The sequence below is a fragment of the Gadus morhua genome, chromosome 5 (genome assembly GCF_902167405.1).
Source record: "Gadus morhua chromosome 5, gadMor3.0, whole genome shotgun sequence".
In the NCBI taxonomy this organism is placed as follows: domain Eukaryota; kingdom Metazoa; phylum Chordata; class Actinopteri; order Gadiformes; family Gadidae; genus Gadus; species Gadus morhua.
Genome location: NC_044052.1, coordinates 1,157,306 through 1,173,795, shown reverse-complemented (window position 1 = coordinate 1,173,795; position 16,490 = coordinate 1,157,306). Strand labels below are relative to the sequence as shown.

Here is a 16,490-nt window from a genome sequence, read left to right as displayed (position 1 = left end):
TGGTTGATACTTGATTTGCACCATACTCTTCTACTTAATATAGAATTGTATAATCATAATTTCCTATTTCTTCATTATACTTTGAAGCAGTCCCATCAGTGCAACTAAAAAATTAACTCTTTGAAATGGTTCCCTGAAGTAGACCAGTAGCTTTAGTCTAACTGAAAATATTGGATGTTTCATCTAATTTTAAGGACGACTGAGAAAAAAAGATTATATAATCCAGCAAATATTTTTTAATGTTAAGGCTTGATTTGCTACACAAGGAATCTGACTCATGAAGCACCAAACAGGCACTACAAAGAATATTAAAAATTGTAGCACTTGAAAGACTAAATGTTATTCAATTACATTTCTGACATTATTTCAAAAGCCAAAATTGTATAAAGTAAATGGGGGTTTAGGGAAGGTTTGTGGTCAGTAGTATTTAAGAGTCTCTGTTGTCTGCTTTGTGAAACTGGCTGCTAGAAACTAAGATTGATCGTTTATTTTTGCCAATTGTCACGACAGCCATAAGAGAACTGGATTTAAAAGTACCACTTTTAGAACACACAAACTCATCACTAAATGTGAGATTTATAGAATAATCCCCAATGGTGAAACAACTGATCCACACTTGGTACGAAAACACATTCAAGAACTTCTGTTACATTGGAGTGACCAAAATATCAATTTAAGAATGAGGACAGCCACAGATGAGGGAGAAGGACCCACTTATTGTGAGGTGCGTATCAACTTGTATTTCTGTGTCTCTGAACTAGAGATGTATCATCCAATCAGAGTCCTTAAGTCTGGCTGATGAAGTGGGCGTCGCCCTTGTCGTCCAATCGGCAGGTCAGGATCTCACAGCCGGTCTCTGTGACCAGCAGGGTGTGTTCAAACTGGGCTGAGCGCTTCCCGTCGCGGGTCACCGCTGTCCAGCCGTCGGGCCACGTCTCGTCCTGCCAGCCTCCTGGGGAACGGGTCAATACAACACAAGTATCAGGACATATTAGGACACCAAGTAGGAGCATATCTAAGGAAACCAAGTAGAGCTCAGGATATACTAGTATACTAAGTAGAGCTTGGTATATATTAATATAGTGTATATTAGTATACTAAGTAGAGCTCAGTGACCGAACCACCTACCTTCACAGATCATCGGCTCGATAGTGAACACGTGGCCAGGCTTCATAACCCCGACCGCTTTGTTTTCTGAGAAGAATAGAAACAAATAGAGCTCTGTGTCCAAATACACGCTTCAAAGGTGTGCATGTATGCATTCCACTGGCCTAGTGCGGTACGTTGGGCGCGGTGTGGAAGGGTGTGGAAGAGTGTGTGTGTGTGTGTGTGTGTGTGTGTGTGTGTGTGTGTGTGTGTGTGTGTGTGTGTGTGTGTGTGTGTGTGTGTGTGTGTGTGTGTGTGTGTCTCACTGGCGTAGTGCGGCACGTTGGGCGCGGTGTGGAACAGTCGGTGGATCCCGTGGCCGCAGTAGCTCCGCACCACAGAGAAGCAGTTGGCCTGAGCGTGTTTCTGGATGATGTTTCCTAGTTCCCTGTAGCGAATACCAGGCTTCACTGTAGAATGGAAAAGAGAATTACAATCACGTATTATTACATTATGCAACTAGTGGGGGGATTGTTTTCTTGTATTCCCTTTTTGCCGATTCCTCCCTATACCATCGGTTGCCCAGTAACATTGCCGTCATTGTAAAGGCTGTGTTCTTTCTTTCCATCACTCCAGATAATGACGGGATCTCTAGAGACGATATACATTGTGCTTTTGCTGCCAGGCTCCTCCCACAAGGTTCAATATTAAGCCCCTCCTTCTGCACTGGTACCCTTGTTTAGAGCAAACAAGCATCTGGAGCCTGTGTTTACACAACGTATGATGGCTGGATCAGCCGACCATGGTCACCATGAGTGGGCTGCACTATCCATCCCCTGGACAGACACTAGAGGGCAGGTTCTGAGGTGTTGTGGGACAGCTAATCCCACCCGGAGGTCACATGGCGTTAGAACCTTACCTGAATCAATAGCTTGCATAAGGCATTCATAGGTGGTTTGAACTAGTTTCCTGGCACCTTCATCCACCTCCCCGACATAGAAGGTCTCATTAAGGTCACCATGGAAGCCGTTGTGGTAGACGGTGATATCCACTGCAGAATAGTCAGGGGGATTAGACCAATACATCAACATCATAGCCACCTCCGCTTCGGAATGTTCAACTGATGCATACATTTAGTCAATCTTTAAAACAGAGCTGGATAGTAGAAGTGTATGTCATCTTGTTTTAACATAAGGTTAAGGTTTGAACTAGATAACAATGGATCAAAATAAAAACCACACACTAAATGCTCATCCACCGTTCGGGACCGACCGTTGAGGATGTCGCCGTCCTGCAGAGGTCTCCGGTCGGGAATGCCGTGGCAGATCACTTCATTGACCGATGTGCAGCAGGACTTCGGAAAGTTGTAATAGTTAAGAGGGGAAGGATAACATTTCCTTGCTGTGCAAGCCTGGACAGACAGAAATGTACAATTAATATGCGGTTATGAAAAAGAGCATATATCTCACCTGAGAAACGGCAACTTGGAATTGTACCCTCACCAAAAAATGGCTATTAGTGACGGGGAATGTGCATTACCCCACAACATCTACCCAGATTCAATATAACTTTTTGTTTTAAATGTCTTCATAGTGTAGCTCTGGAAAGTCTGGATACATTCTAGATGTTATGTTAAATTAGTGCAGTTATTGCATTTATTTTGTACTTGCTCACAATGTTGCCTCCTTCATTTCCATGGTTAACTCGGGTTCCTTTATTTGGTCTTTTAACCCAAAGGATGATTTCATTATTGCAACATACGATATGTAATGCTAAGCACATTTAGTATAAATAGGACCTTAAGATATGGAATGTCTTTGGTGTAGGGCTGAAATTTTGCTGATCTAATCATCATACATCTAGTTGGACACTTGCTTGTGATGTCACTCAAACATCAATCTCCTCGCCCGATATATATATATATATATATATATATATATCGGGCGAGGAGATTGATGTTTGAGTGACATCACAAGCAAGTGTCCAACTAGATGTATGATGATTAGATCAGCAACTGTTGCTAGTCCACTGGGTAGGCTGGCAGACTGATCCACCGAGCCCCCCTGTTTTCCCCCTTTAACGATCCTTTCTGATTCATTGGGCCGTCTCAGTAGAATGCTACAGGATGTGTGGAGCTCTGTCTGAGCAGCCGCAGGGGGTTTTTTTTCAGTATAACCCCAAGGTGTGTGAGATATTTCATATACAACATTGCATTAGCTCATACGCAACAACAGTACTAAAAAAGTATCACCAAGTTCTCCTCTTCCACCACTGCATGGATCCTCTGTATATTATTTATTTTTATTACACGGCTCTTCTCAATGCCGTGGAACGCTCTGTTCACTTGCATGGGCCCTTCACAACTTCTGGCGGTGAATTAGATTTGATAATTCACTGTTGCTAGGTATAAATGACCGCTGTCAAGGAAAGTGGATCTTTTGCTGTCCTTCGTATCACTCCGCAAGTAGTCCGGTAACTTCTCAACCCCAGCGTACTCGGTTGCTAAGCGACGACAACGTCTTTGGCAGACTATTTCTCTGCTGATCAACACTACGAATGATGGTAACAAATAAATTGTAAAAAGTCACACTGTGTAAAGTTATTTTTTCATTTTGGCAGTAGCCGTGTAATATCATAATATTATTTTCCCAATAATGACTGGCGTTCTATACATTATCCCTTACATATTTCTGTTCAACTTCTTGTTGAGCTGTCTTGCTCTGTGTGTGCTCGTCATGAAACTGTAAAGCGACCTTTAGTGTGAGAAAGGCGCTTTATAAAATAAACATATTATTATAAGTTGCCGTGGTTCGTACCACGAACGGTCGCGGGGCGTTGTATTTTTGACTAAAGACAGGAGGGTCTGGGAGAGAGAGGGGAGGACGTGAAGCAAAGGACCACGGGAGCAGGGATATAACCCGGGGCGCTTAATGTGAGGACCGGGCCTTAATGTGAGGACCGGGCCTTAATGTGAGGACCGGGCCTTAATGTAAGGAGTGGGCCTTGATGTGAGGACCAGGCCTTAATGTAAGGACTGGGCCTTGATGGTACGCGCTCTACCCGCTGAGCCACAGGGCGCTTCCTTTATAGGTTAAATATCCTTCTTTTTTATTCTTTGCATTCTTCTATTTTCTTATTTTGAGGTGGAGTTAAAGAGAACCATGAGGCATGAGTTTATTTAGAGAAAACATTGTTTTCATAGAATTTAGAGAAAACATACTATATTGTGATATATATCATGATATACATCGTTACCGAGAAATAAAGGGACCCATTTGGTGATCGATTTTGTCAATGTCACACAACCCTTGTTGTTAAATATTACCAGATGCACTGTGTGGTCGATTTCCTCAGTAGTGATGCCAGGTTTAACCATCAGGGCGGCTATGTCCAGGACTTCTCGTGCCAGCTACACAGTCCAAATCAAAGAGAGAAGAGCAGTCACAAATTGAAGAATGAAAGTGAAGAATATACAGTAAATAGTTCATTGACTTAAGGAATATGTTGATGTTTACAAGGGCTGTTAGGTTACCAAAGTAACAATGAGTGTGGACACTCAGATCAGATCTATAGTATAATATACATTTCTTAACTCCCCATATAAAAACAGTAAAAACAACACAGGCAAGTCTGGTGGATTTTATAATACCTTGCATACTACTCTCATGCCTTCAATGTCTTCAGGAGGCAATATCTTTATCTGCGATGTCCCCTTTAAAGTCTGTTCAGACTCAGACATACCTGTTAAAGACAAACATACATTTTTTTACTGGGTTGAACTTCAACATTTCATGGGTGGAATCTTCAGTACCAATAATCTACCAATTTCTAATGTTGTCATCCTTCATTGTTCATTTTTGATTATTACTTAAGTTGCAATTGTTGCTGCATTCATTATTAATTGATTGGATCAGATAGTTATTTGTGGTGGTGTAACCTATGGGCGACTAGAGACCACTTTGATCAAAGAATAAGACTGGCTCAAATACTTTGAGATCACTACTAAACATCCAAGATAGAAATGCTTTTCTCACGTCATGCCTGATCAAGAATAAAGTCTATTTGCATTGTGCAGCCTATTCATAATCTGTGAAAAAACTGATGGAATACTAAACCTATAGCCTAGTGAAGAAGAGCTTATGCTCCATCCTTTCACCAACATATCCTATGTATTAAGAAGATTAAATTATACTGGAGTTTTACTCTTTAACCCATGTGTTAACCAGTGTAGCTAATGACTGTTGGTGGGGGGGGGAGGGGGGGTTATGATGTCTACCCTAGTCTATCAGCCTTTTCATACAAAGTTGGTATCCAACACGAAACTGATGCGATACAACTGCACACTTTCACCTTATTCAATGCAACCTATATTGACGTAATGCAGTGGGAGGAAACACTGGCTCGTAGCTCCGACTGCCGGATCAATACATAACAGATATGATTATAACGGGTCTGAATGTAGTTTACCACTAAGATGATCAATACATATAACAGATATGATTATAACAGGTCTGAATGTAGTTAACCACTAAGATGATCAATACATATAACAGATGTGATAATAATAATAATAATAATAATAATAATAATAGGTCTGAATGTTGTTTACCACTAAGATGATCAATAAGGGTGGGAATCTCTTGGCACCACACGATTCGATTCCGATTATGAGGTCAACGCTTTCGATTCTGAAGCGATTATCGATGCATCTCGAAGCAACAATTTTTTTTATGTACATTTCCATGCGTGATTTTCAAAAATATATATATACATCTGGGTTTGCTACTCAGAGTTTGCTAATCACTTCCTACTTTTGTGATGATCATTAAAGACATCAACAAATGATTGAACTTATCTAATATTTCATAAGAGAGAAAGCTTTTGTCAAATATGACTTTCTATGAACAATGCAATAATCAATGCAGCTTGCATTATAACACAATATGGAAGCATGCAAAAAATAGGTTTCAGTTTTATTTTATTTCTAATCTTTGTTTTCTATGTCATTAAAGGAAAAGCTGCTCTTGAATTAGAAGGAGTTCTTGTGTCTATGCTGTGAGTTTGCGCGCATGCAATGCATAGGCTGAATCGCAATCGTGTCAAGACAAATCAGATTGGCCAATACACACTGAAGATAAATTCAATAATTTTAATATTGCAAAAATTATCCCTCTCTGGCGAACAGAATGTTGCAGCAGGCAAAAAAGCAAAAAATCGTTTTTTTTTTTAAATTACGATTATTAATTTATCTGCATCGAGACAGAATCGTTTTAGCGAGAATCGCGATGCATCGAAGAATCGATTATATTTCCCTCCCCTAATGATCAATACATACAACAGTGATAATAACAGGTCTGAAAGTAGTTTACAACTATGGATGAACAATACATATAACAGATAGTGATGATTATAGGTCTATGCTGGTAGTTTACCACTGTGATCAATACATATAACATAGTGATGATTATAGGTCTATGCTGGTAGTTTACCACTGTGATCAATACGTATAACAGATAGTGATGATTATAGGTCTATGCTGGTAGTTTACCACTGTGATCAATACATATAACAGATAGTGATGATTATAGGTCTATGCTGGTAGTTTACCACTGTGATCAATACATATAACAGATAGTGATGATTATAGGTCTATGCTGCTCGTTTACCACTGTGATCAATACATATAACAGATAGGGCCTAAAAAAAAAAAATTGTTCGGTTGCGGTTTCCGACCAAACTATAATTACGTTTTTGTACAGCACCTCTTCATTCTGTACAAGGATGAGCGAATTTTCTTGTTTTTAAATGGAAACAACCTACCTATCATTCGCTGCCGCTGGAATATATATAATAAATAAAAAATAAAAAATAAATTCCCTACCTACTCATGACCTCAAATGACAACCAACAGGAACCAACCTTTTTTCTTTAGGCCTAGTGATGATTATAGGTCTATGCTGGTCGTTTACCACTATGATCAATACATACAACAGATAGTGATAATCATAGGTCTTTAAGGGTAGTTTACCACTATGATGATCAATACACATAACAGATTGAGATAATTATAGGACTATGATGGTAGTTTACCACTGTGATCAGTACATATAACAGATAGTGAAAATAGATCTGAATGTAGTTTATGGACGCAGTAACAACACTGTGTTGAGACACATAAATGACTTTTCCCTTTGCCCTGTGCCACCACTTGTGTCCATGATGACCAGGACAAACATACCTGAGTGTGATTGGTTAAACTGATAAAGTCACTGGTGAGGGCCGTGAGCAATCCACCTGGCTGCCAACACAATTAATGTCGCCTTATCGCACAACGGAAAACGCGTTGTACGTGTAGTTCATTTCAACACAATGATTGTGTGAACCTTATTTTATTAACGCAACCAACAAATGTGTTTAAGGTAAAAGGACCGTTCAACGAAAATCTGGAGTCAGTGCTCCGCATCACCAGGGACAACGCATATTAATATAATATCCTTTTGTTAAGAAATGTTTATTGGTAGAATGCCCTCTAGTGGACAGAATGTTTTCAGAATGTGGTATTGAAGATGCATAAGCCTGTGAATACAGTGGAACATAGTGAGTATTAATGCTCAATTTGAGCATTACAATTAAAATATAATTACAATATAAAACATAATAAGGAATGAAATTGGACTTGGATTATAGAGAAAGATTGACATCTCTAATGTGTTCATGAGGTGCTATGTTAAATGCAGTTTATCCAGGTCATCCTCTCCTTGTATTATCACTTGATTTTAATCTTGATACCAAGTGAGGTCCACCCCGATGTACCGTCCCGATGTACCGTCCCGCGCATCGCGTCCCTTGAGGGATTTCGTACCTCCAGGCCTGAAGAATATTCCAGTTGAAACACTGAAGAGGATCAATTAACTGGCTCAAACTGATAAGCCGTGATGTCTCCATTGATTTCTCACACAGAATAACCACAATCTGAATAGTTAGCAACCATCTCGAAATCGTTATCTAGCAGCTGCTAACTGTTTCAAAATAAAGACTGACTGAGCCACGCGACGGTTAATGGGAAATGGTGTCACTGTCTACTCTGAGTTCAGCCTGACTATTGAAATAGGACTCGGCTAATGTTGTGTGGCTATTTATAATTTGGCTAATGCTGCATTTTATGATGTGGATCATTTAGAGTGACTTGCATAAAAACAATAAACACAATGGTGTCAGAATGATACGTTTAGTTTTAAAAGCAGGCAGACCTCTGAAGCGGCTCACCTACTCAAAAGGATTTAACCTTTAACCCTATACTGGCTATGTTTTATCCCAGAATTGAAATAAATGTACTTCAGCGTGTTTTAAACCTTAAAAACAAAATCAACAAGTGTGTGTTCTCATAGGCTGTGGAACAATAAAGTCACTGCTGCTCGTTGAATGACGTGAGTCAACGTGAAATGAGACAGTCATTCACACAGTGCTGTTCAACAATGGCAGGCAGCCTCGTATTTGAGCATATTTAGGTGTTAGTAGATTCAGACCGTCATGGAAGAGGGTGGGGCGAGAAATCTGGCACGTTGCGTCAGTCCTCGAAAATATTGCAATTATGTATTCCAGTAGAATATACTTATATTCTAAGCCTCCTGAGCAATGCATCAATACGTCCAGCCGGCCAATGCTGACAAACACTTTAATACTGCCGGTCAGAAACATTTTACTGAGGCCTGACTGTATGTAAGCTGTAAAAGACGCAAAATCGCTGAATAGCTCAAAACGCAACGCTGTCCAAAATATTTACAGTTCATATCGCTCTTGCGATTTTGCTTTGCCACGCTTTTTGCCAGCACGCTTGTAGTTGAGGCAAGTCCTGCTGCTGATGCCGAGCCACAAAAACACAAGATAGTCATAAGTTTGGTCAATAGAAAAAGAATAATAAGCATAATTACATTGAATACCTAATTAATGGAGTAATTGCTTATATGCTAGATTATAGCTTAGTTGATCGCTTGTGTGAGTGAGTGTGTGTATAGTATGTTTATTATGGAAAATATCCGCTCAACGGGAGCATTTGTGCCAGGCATACACACGGTAAACTGACAAATTAGAAATATTTTTTTGTGCGGTATCTCCCTGCTTTTGAAATGCGCGCACATCTCCACCCACCGCTCGTCCGCTGGTTTCCATCAGCATTCCTCTGTGCGACCATCCCTTTTGCGTAATGCGGATTGCGTATCCCCGCATACATTGTTGAAATCATCTGCTGGATGCTTTATTCTTTCTATGTATTTTTTAGTTAATGATCGGGCTATAATAAGACCACGTTGGCTATGCAATCGCAGACAAATACGATGCCCTGCAATAGCCGCAGCTATTCTCTCACATCACACACACCATGATGAAGGAACAAATGTGTGGTAGGAACTAGGAACTAAAGTTCTCGCATACGTTTACTGGGACGACGAGAGACATCTACATTCCTTTACAGCTTTTGGTGTGAACGCAGTGAGAGATAACAAAAATCTGTATTCATCCCACCTATCCATTTTAGCCTTGCATGCATACTCACGTTAGTGAGTATATTAATTAATTACGACATCTCAATCTTAAAACATAATGTGCAGGCATAGAGGCAGGTTCTTATAGATACCTTCAAATGGTGATTCAAAATAAAAGGGACACATTGATAAGGAGTTATGACATCATTAACTGCATGTATATGTCAGGCTGCTTGATAATAACAACCCTTTTTCAAATAGCACCCAACATTATGTTTAATAACTTGATACAGAAACAAATGCATGAGTATTATTCAGATTACCTCTTGAATGATCAGCATAGTCTGGTCTCTGGATGTCACCGGGTACGAGCCTCAACGGAGTCTACACCAGGAGCAACGATCACAACTTCAAACGTTAGAATTAATTCAGATGGCATCTCAAGACTCAACTGAATTCACATCATTTTTGCAAAAGCATACTATACTTTGTACATTTGATGACATTGTGTTGGCGACGAATATCATGTGCTTTTTGAGTGTAAAAATGTAAACGTAATGTATTATAGAAAAAAATACCTGCCAAAATATTATGTCTATTCTCCGTCTAAGGTCAAAATGATTTTGCTTTTGAGGTCAAATAACTCAGGGGTTATTGCTAAAACAGGTGCCTTTCTGAGAAATGTCCTGCCATTGTTTAAGTAATGTTTTGGGTTTTTCCCTTGCCGTGCACCATTGTTTTGGTATGTAATGATTTAAGTTGAATTTTGTGCTCCATGCCATGTGCTATGGCCGTGAGCCGTAATAAATAAATGAAATGAAATGAAAGTTAAGATAACATGCAGCAATTCGATTTTCTTAATTTGGTAAAGGTCAAAACACAGTAAGCTACAAATTGTCCTTGGACTTTCCATCGCCAAATCTTCAAAACGTGAATTAAAACATCCCGTTGATCAGGATAAGGGTTAGGGTTATGATATCAACTTAGGTTTTATACGACAACATTGAGGATAATTTTAATGGACTAGTAACAATATCAGTTTTGGGAGGATCTTGGCCTGATCTAGGATCTGCTTCTGATTCCAGGAGGCTTCTTACTAGGGATCGACCGATATGGATTTTTTTTAGGGCCGATACCGATTTTCTTTTCCATCAGCCTTAGCCGATAACCCGATACCAAGTTCTCGCGAGAGCACAATTTGAATTTGCTCAGCGAGTCACTCTGGGAACGAGCAATATACTTGTGTACATTCTGGCCCTCCCCTGGCCCAGAACACTAATCAATCACATTGATGCATCAATATAGGCGGGCCAAAAGCGTTGCTGTTTTACCGACCGGATACGGCAAGAGTCTTATCTATTGGTTAGCTCCACTGGTCTGGATACGTCACCCCTTGCATTCTTATGATTGGTCATAGTGTTATCCAATGTGTGTTATCCAGTGATATTTTCAAATGCATGCTTGGTGCCGCCCCTCGAGTTGGGCCATTTTCGTTAATCGTTGCCAGACCCTACAGCTTTCTAGATGTGGGTCTGGATTTCCAGGCTAAGTCTCCCTCAATTTACATCATAAAATTGACACAAAGATGATAACAAATGTTACAATGTCTCAATTAAAAATGAACATTTATTGAACTGTCTGTAAATTACGGCAAAAATAATACATAAAAATAAAAAAAAATAAAAAATAAGTAAAAACGCAAATATCGGCCGGACGATATATCGGTCGATCACTACTTCTTACCAACGGATAGTGCGGCCGTAGTTTCCCAGTGAAGCGGTAGCCTGGCCATGGGTCTGTGTTAACATCCTTTGTGCATTCGTTGGGTTCTTCATTGTTCTGCTCCTCTATAGTAACACAAACAGCCGTGATTAACAACAACAAGCCGTTTCTCGCTAACTGAATGAGACTTGTGCTCATTAGGAAACATGACTTGATAAATACATACTTGCTTTTTTGTGCAGCAACTTGTGAGTCGCCCAATTCTTCTTAAAGCATTCCTGAGGAGGCAAACAAAACTTCAAGTGAACACTCTTGGGGTTCATTATGCTTTAAGACATTTCATACATTTACATTAATATTTAGGGCATTTAGCAGATGCTTTTATCCAAAGCGACTGACAATAAGTACATTTGTCGCAAGAAGTGCAACAATATATCGCTGTCGGTACAGAGGATGCAACACAATGTGATGTACATTAAACTGTTCAACCCCTCCAGTTGCCAAAATTAAATGTAAGCTGGATGGGATCACTTTCACTGATGGGTATCATCAGTGAAAGTGATCCCATCCAGCTTACATTTAATTTTGGACTAATCTATTTTAAGTAGGCCTGCGACAAATGACAACGTTTCCGTTTATTAATCCGTCGACTTTATCGATTCTGCTTAACGATTTATTTTCAATTAAAAACACACCTGTGCTATAATTAGCTGACTTTCAGTGGACTATGAGAATGCATACAATTCAGTATAGCCGCGGTATACAAGTGTATGCTACAATTATTATGCATACATTCTTCAGCAACAATCGAGTCCTTTCAATGATATTGAGGGGAAATTTCATATAATGATGCTAGAGATTGGCTTTTTTGCCAAGATAAACGTGAGGACCACCGAGAGGATGAGGAGTTTTAGGCGCTGTATTATGATGTTAACTATTATTATTATTATGTATTATTATTATTATGCATTAATGCTGTATACATATACCATTACTTTAATCTGTAAATTACTGATACAAATCAGCGTTGATAACACTATTCTTTCTGAATCGTCTTTATGGCATGGTGTCCGTTTAATACACTCTACAACAACAAAAACGTTTGAATCCAATGTTGTTTATTCCCCTGGTTCACACTCATATACTCACTGACACCTAAGACCCGCTGAGGTAACCTCAAAAGACTACTTTGACTTAGTCAAATCTCTGGGGGGCCTGTGGTACAGGAGGTAAAGCGGGTAGGCTGGTAACCGGAAAGTTGCTTGTTCGATCCCTAGTTCCTCCTAGCTGAATATCGAGGCGTCCATGAGAAAGATGCCAAACCCTCACTGCTCCTGACGAGCTGGATGTGTGTATGAATGAGTGTGCATGAATGAGTGAATGTGAGACAGCATTGTAAAGCGCTTTGAGTGGCCACTGGTTAGAAAATCGCAGTCCATTTACCATGGGCTTTTCATTGGCATTGAATTAACACTCAAACGCTGGATGTTATGCTTCATTAAGCCGAGCATGACACTCCTAAATAAGAGACACACACAGCACACACATGGCTGGTGACACCGAGCTAGCTAGCCTAGCCCAAGGCCTCCGGGCACCGAGCACCTCCGTTTAATCACCCCGACAACATCCACACGCCGCAGTACCTGAGAGCAGAAGTAGGAGCCCTGGATCCCGAGCGTGATGCACCGGGGACACTGGAGCTTAGCCTCCTGGCAGCAGCCGTCAGCCTCGCACTCCTTTGCCTGTAGGCTCGCCATGCCGTCGGTGGAGAGGGTGGAGTCGGAGAGAGAGGAGGGGGAGAGAGGAGGACCAGGACGGAGAGCTGGGGGTGGTCTGCGCATGCGTGGGAGAGGACCCAGGCGGAGAGCTAGGGGCGGTCTGCGCATGCTCAGAGGACAACTGCCATGGTACGTTCCAGATGCCTCGTACACCACCCGAACGAGTTGCAAGTGGCGAAATCTCCCAGCTTTCTTGCGATATTCCAAGGAGGAACGCCACCTTTTGGTCGGTCCCACTCGGAAGATTGAGAGTATACCAAGTTCAGTAATTATGCTGCGATCCATTTGTTTGGTACACCAGTACGCCCGACCTGCTCTAGCGAGAACGTGACGTATTTTCCTGGATTGCAGCACTTATAACGTTCCAGTTTGTCATTGGCTAGTCATTGTTAAAGTTGGTCATTCAAATGACCAACATGACACAAATAAAATATTCTCCTTACGTGTGCCGCAATTTATGTTGTCGAGTCGTACGGTCAGCCTGAAGCCTTGATTCCACCGGAGGCGTACGCGCCGCAGCACGGCTGCGCCGCGGTCACCGCTGCTGATCGCTTCCACTCTAATCAATGAGACCATTTTCACCGGGCGTGCCGCGGAACGTTTCAGCAGCGTCCCAGGAGCGGCGGGCCGCGCCACGGCGCTATCTTTCCGTCCAATTCTATTTTTGCCGCGAGCCGCTGCTAAACCGCGTAAATTTCGACAGAGCAGGTCGAGCCGGGCAGGAAGTGAAAAGTAAAAGCCGTAGAGCATCCGGTCAATTTTCAAAATAAAACACAATACTCAGCTCATGTAACTTCACATCAACATTATTACGTCATGAACGGTGGTACCAGGTCAGCAGTCAATCAATCAAAGGGTCTCAGAGGGTCGGCAACATGGACGACGAGAGACTCATTGTCGAAGTTCAGCAACATGAAGTCATTTATGTACCAAATCATCATTTTTATAAGGAAAATGTCAGAAAGGAAAAAGCGTGGTATTTAATTGCAATAGTTTTGGGAGTGGAAGGTGAGTACATTAGGTTTAGGATTATCGCGTGATCTCGTGATCTCGCATGAATACGGCTGGCTCGCAAGGCAGCGCTACGCTGCCGTTACGCGCCCGGTAGGAATGGACGCAGGGCAGAGGACACAGCCGTTCCTAATTCCTTTCTTTACTCCCTCCCTGTATTCTTCTAAGGCACCCTTCATCCTCTCCTTTTTCCACAGATTGTAGTTTGGCCTTCCTTTTTCCTCCCTGGTCCTTGCTCCTCCTCTCATTTCCTCTGCATTCCTTTCTCCTCACCTGTTCTCTCCCTTTCTGTCTCCTCTGCTTGTTTCCTCTCTTATCCTTCCTCCTCCTCTCACTTCCTCTCTCTTTCCTTCTCCCTCTCTCGTCTCCTCTCGCCTCCTTCTCGTTTACCATACTCACTGTAAATAAAATATCTACAAGCATTATTATTGGTGGGGGGTCATGGTGAGTGTGTGTGTTTGTGTGCACATGTGTGTGTGCAACCCAGTCGCCAAAAAAGACGGTGTACGTTTCCATGAAGACTGGATACGTAGCATTTCAGCGTAAAAAATAGCGTGTTATACCTACAGTATCCACGCGTGCCGCTGTGGAGGCGGGTTTCGGGTTTGGGTTTCACGGCTTTCGCGGCAAATTGTGGACACGATTGTTTAGGGGGGGGAGGTAGACTGTTGTTGACCGGGGAGGGGGGGGAGGGGAGACACGTTTGTTGAGGGGGACGACGACGACACGTTTGTTGGGGGGGGGGGGGGGGGGGGAGACACGTTTGTAGGGGGGGCACGCTCGACAACGAGAGTTGTTTTTTATTGAACGCTCGACAATGAGATCCTCATCCTCATCGTCATCCGCTTATCCGGGGTCGGGTCGCGGGGGGAGCAGCTCAAGCAGGGGGCCCCAGACTTCCCTTTCCCGGGCCACATTGACCAGCTCTGACGGGGGGATCCCGAGGCGTTCCCAGGCCAGTGTTGAGATATAATCTCTCCACCTAGTCCTGGGTCTTCCCCGAGGTCTCCTCCCCACTGGACGTGCCTGAAACACCTCCCAAGGAAGGCGCCCAGTGGGCATCCTTACCAGATGCCCGAACCACCTCAACTGACTCCTTTCTAAGTAAAGGAGCAGCGGCTCTAATCCGAGTTCCTCACGGATGGCTGAGCTTCTCACCCTATCCCTAAGGGAGACGCCAGCCACCCATCTGAGAAAACTCATCTCGGCCGCTTGTACCCGCGATCTCGTCCTTTCGGTCATCACCCAGCCCTCATGACCATAGGTGAGGATAGGAACGAAGATCGACCGGTAGATCGAGAGCTTTGCCTTGCGGCTCAGCTCTCTTTTCGTTACAACGGTGCGGTAAAGCGAACGCAATACCGCCCCCGCTGCTCCGATTCTCCGGCCAATCTCACGCTCCATAGTACCCTCACTCGCGAACAAGACCCCGAAGTACTTGAACTCCTTCACTTGGGCTAAGGACTCATTTCCTACCCGGAGTAAGCAATCCACCGGTTTCCTGCTAAGAGTCATGGCCTCAGATTTAGCGGTGCTGATCCTCATCCCAGCCGCTTCACACTTGGCCGCCAGCCGATCCAGTGAGTGCTGAAGGTCACAGGCCGATGATCCAATGAGGACCACATCATCTGCAAAAAGCAGTGACGAGATCATCAGACCACCGAACTGCAACCCCTCCCCACCACGACCACGCCTCGATATCCTGTCCATGTATATCACAAACAGGATTGGTGACAAGGCGCAGCCCTGGCGGAGACCAGCACCCACTGAGAACGAAACTGACTGGCTGCCGAGAACACGAACACAGCTTTCGCTTTGGGAGTACAAAGATTGGATGGCCCTGAGGATAGACCCCCTTACCCCATACTCCTGCAGCACCTCCCACAGTTTCTCCCGGGGGACCCGGTCATACGCCTTCTCCAGATCCACAAAACACATGTAGACCGGATGGGCATACTCCCAGGCCCCCTCCAGGATCCTTGCGAGAGTGAAGAGCTGGTCCGTAGTTCCACGTCCGGGGCGAAAACCGCATTTCGCTGCTAAAACAACAACAAAATTCCCTCAAATATTATTACTAAAGAACCGTTTTCCAAAGAACGAAATGTAAACCAATGCATTCTGAATGGGAGTGTTTCTCAGATTTTTCCATGCTACACAGAACGAAATGTAAACCCATGCAAATAAAGATTTCATGGTCATAATAATTTAAATATCATTAATCTCCTGAGTGTGTTGGGTGGTATTCTATTTTTTTCAACGGGGCTGCATCCAGTCACTTGACCTCATGGTTGCTATGGTGGTTGCTATCGACCGCCCCCTCTGATCCTTACATGGCTCTAAAAACCACGCGGCAAAGGAGCTGCCGTAAATTGTGTTGTTTTTGTCGTAAACTGGGGTCCGACGGTTAAAAAAG

At 42.7% G+C, this 16,490-nt stretch overlaps 1 protein-coding gene across 1 annotated transcript; it reads right to left on the bottom strand.

Annotated features, from left to right (window-relative positions):
* Nucleotides 1-221: 221 nt before the first annotated feature.
* On the bottom strand, nt 222-13,399 carry metap1 (methionyl aminopeptidase 1). The gene is made up of 11 exons (XM_030355972.1): nt 12,932-13,399; nt 11,515-11,566; nt 11,310-11,413; nt 9,890-9,950; nt 4,736-4,827; nt 4,412-4,495; nt 2,359-2,497; nt 2,006-2,137; nt 1,413-1,556; nt 1,129-1,194; nt 222-952 (listed from the first exon to the last, which is right to left on the bottom strand). The coding sequence occupies exons 1-11, from the start codon at nt 13,349-13,351 to the stop codon at nt 786-788; spliced, it is 1,461 nt and encodes a 486-aa protein (XP_030211832.1). The 5' UTR covers nt 13,352-13,399; the 3' UTR covers nt 222-785.
* Between the last annotated feature and the right edge of the window lie 3,091 nt (nt 13,400-16,490).

What these genes read in the sequence shown, in the direction of transcription:
- metap1 (XM_030355972.1), bottom strand. Translation starts at nt 13,351, where the DNA reads ATGGATCGCAGCATAATTACTGAACTTGGTATACTCTCAATCTTCCGA. An exon ending in GCTCCTACTTCTGCTCTCAG is followed by an intron (nt 11,567 to 12,931) that starts GTACTGCGGCGT and finishes TTGCCTCCTCAG; the next exon opens with GAATGCTTTAAGAAGAATTG. An exon ending in TATGCAAGCTATTGATTCAG is followed by an intron (nt 1,557 to 2,005) that starts GTAAGGTTCTAA and finishes TCCATTCTACAG; the next exon opens with TGAAGCCTGGTATTCGCTAC.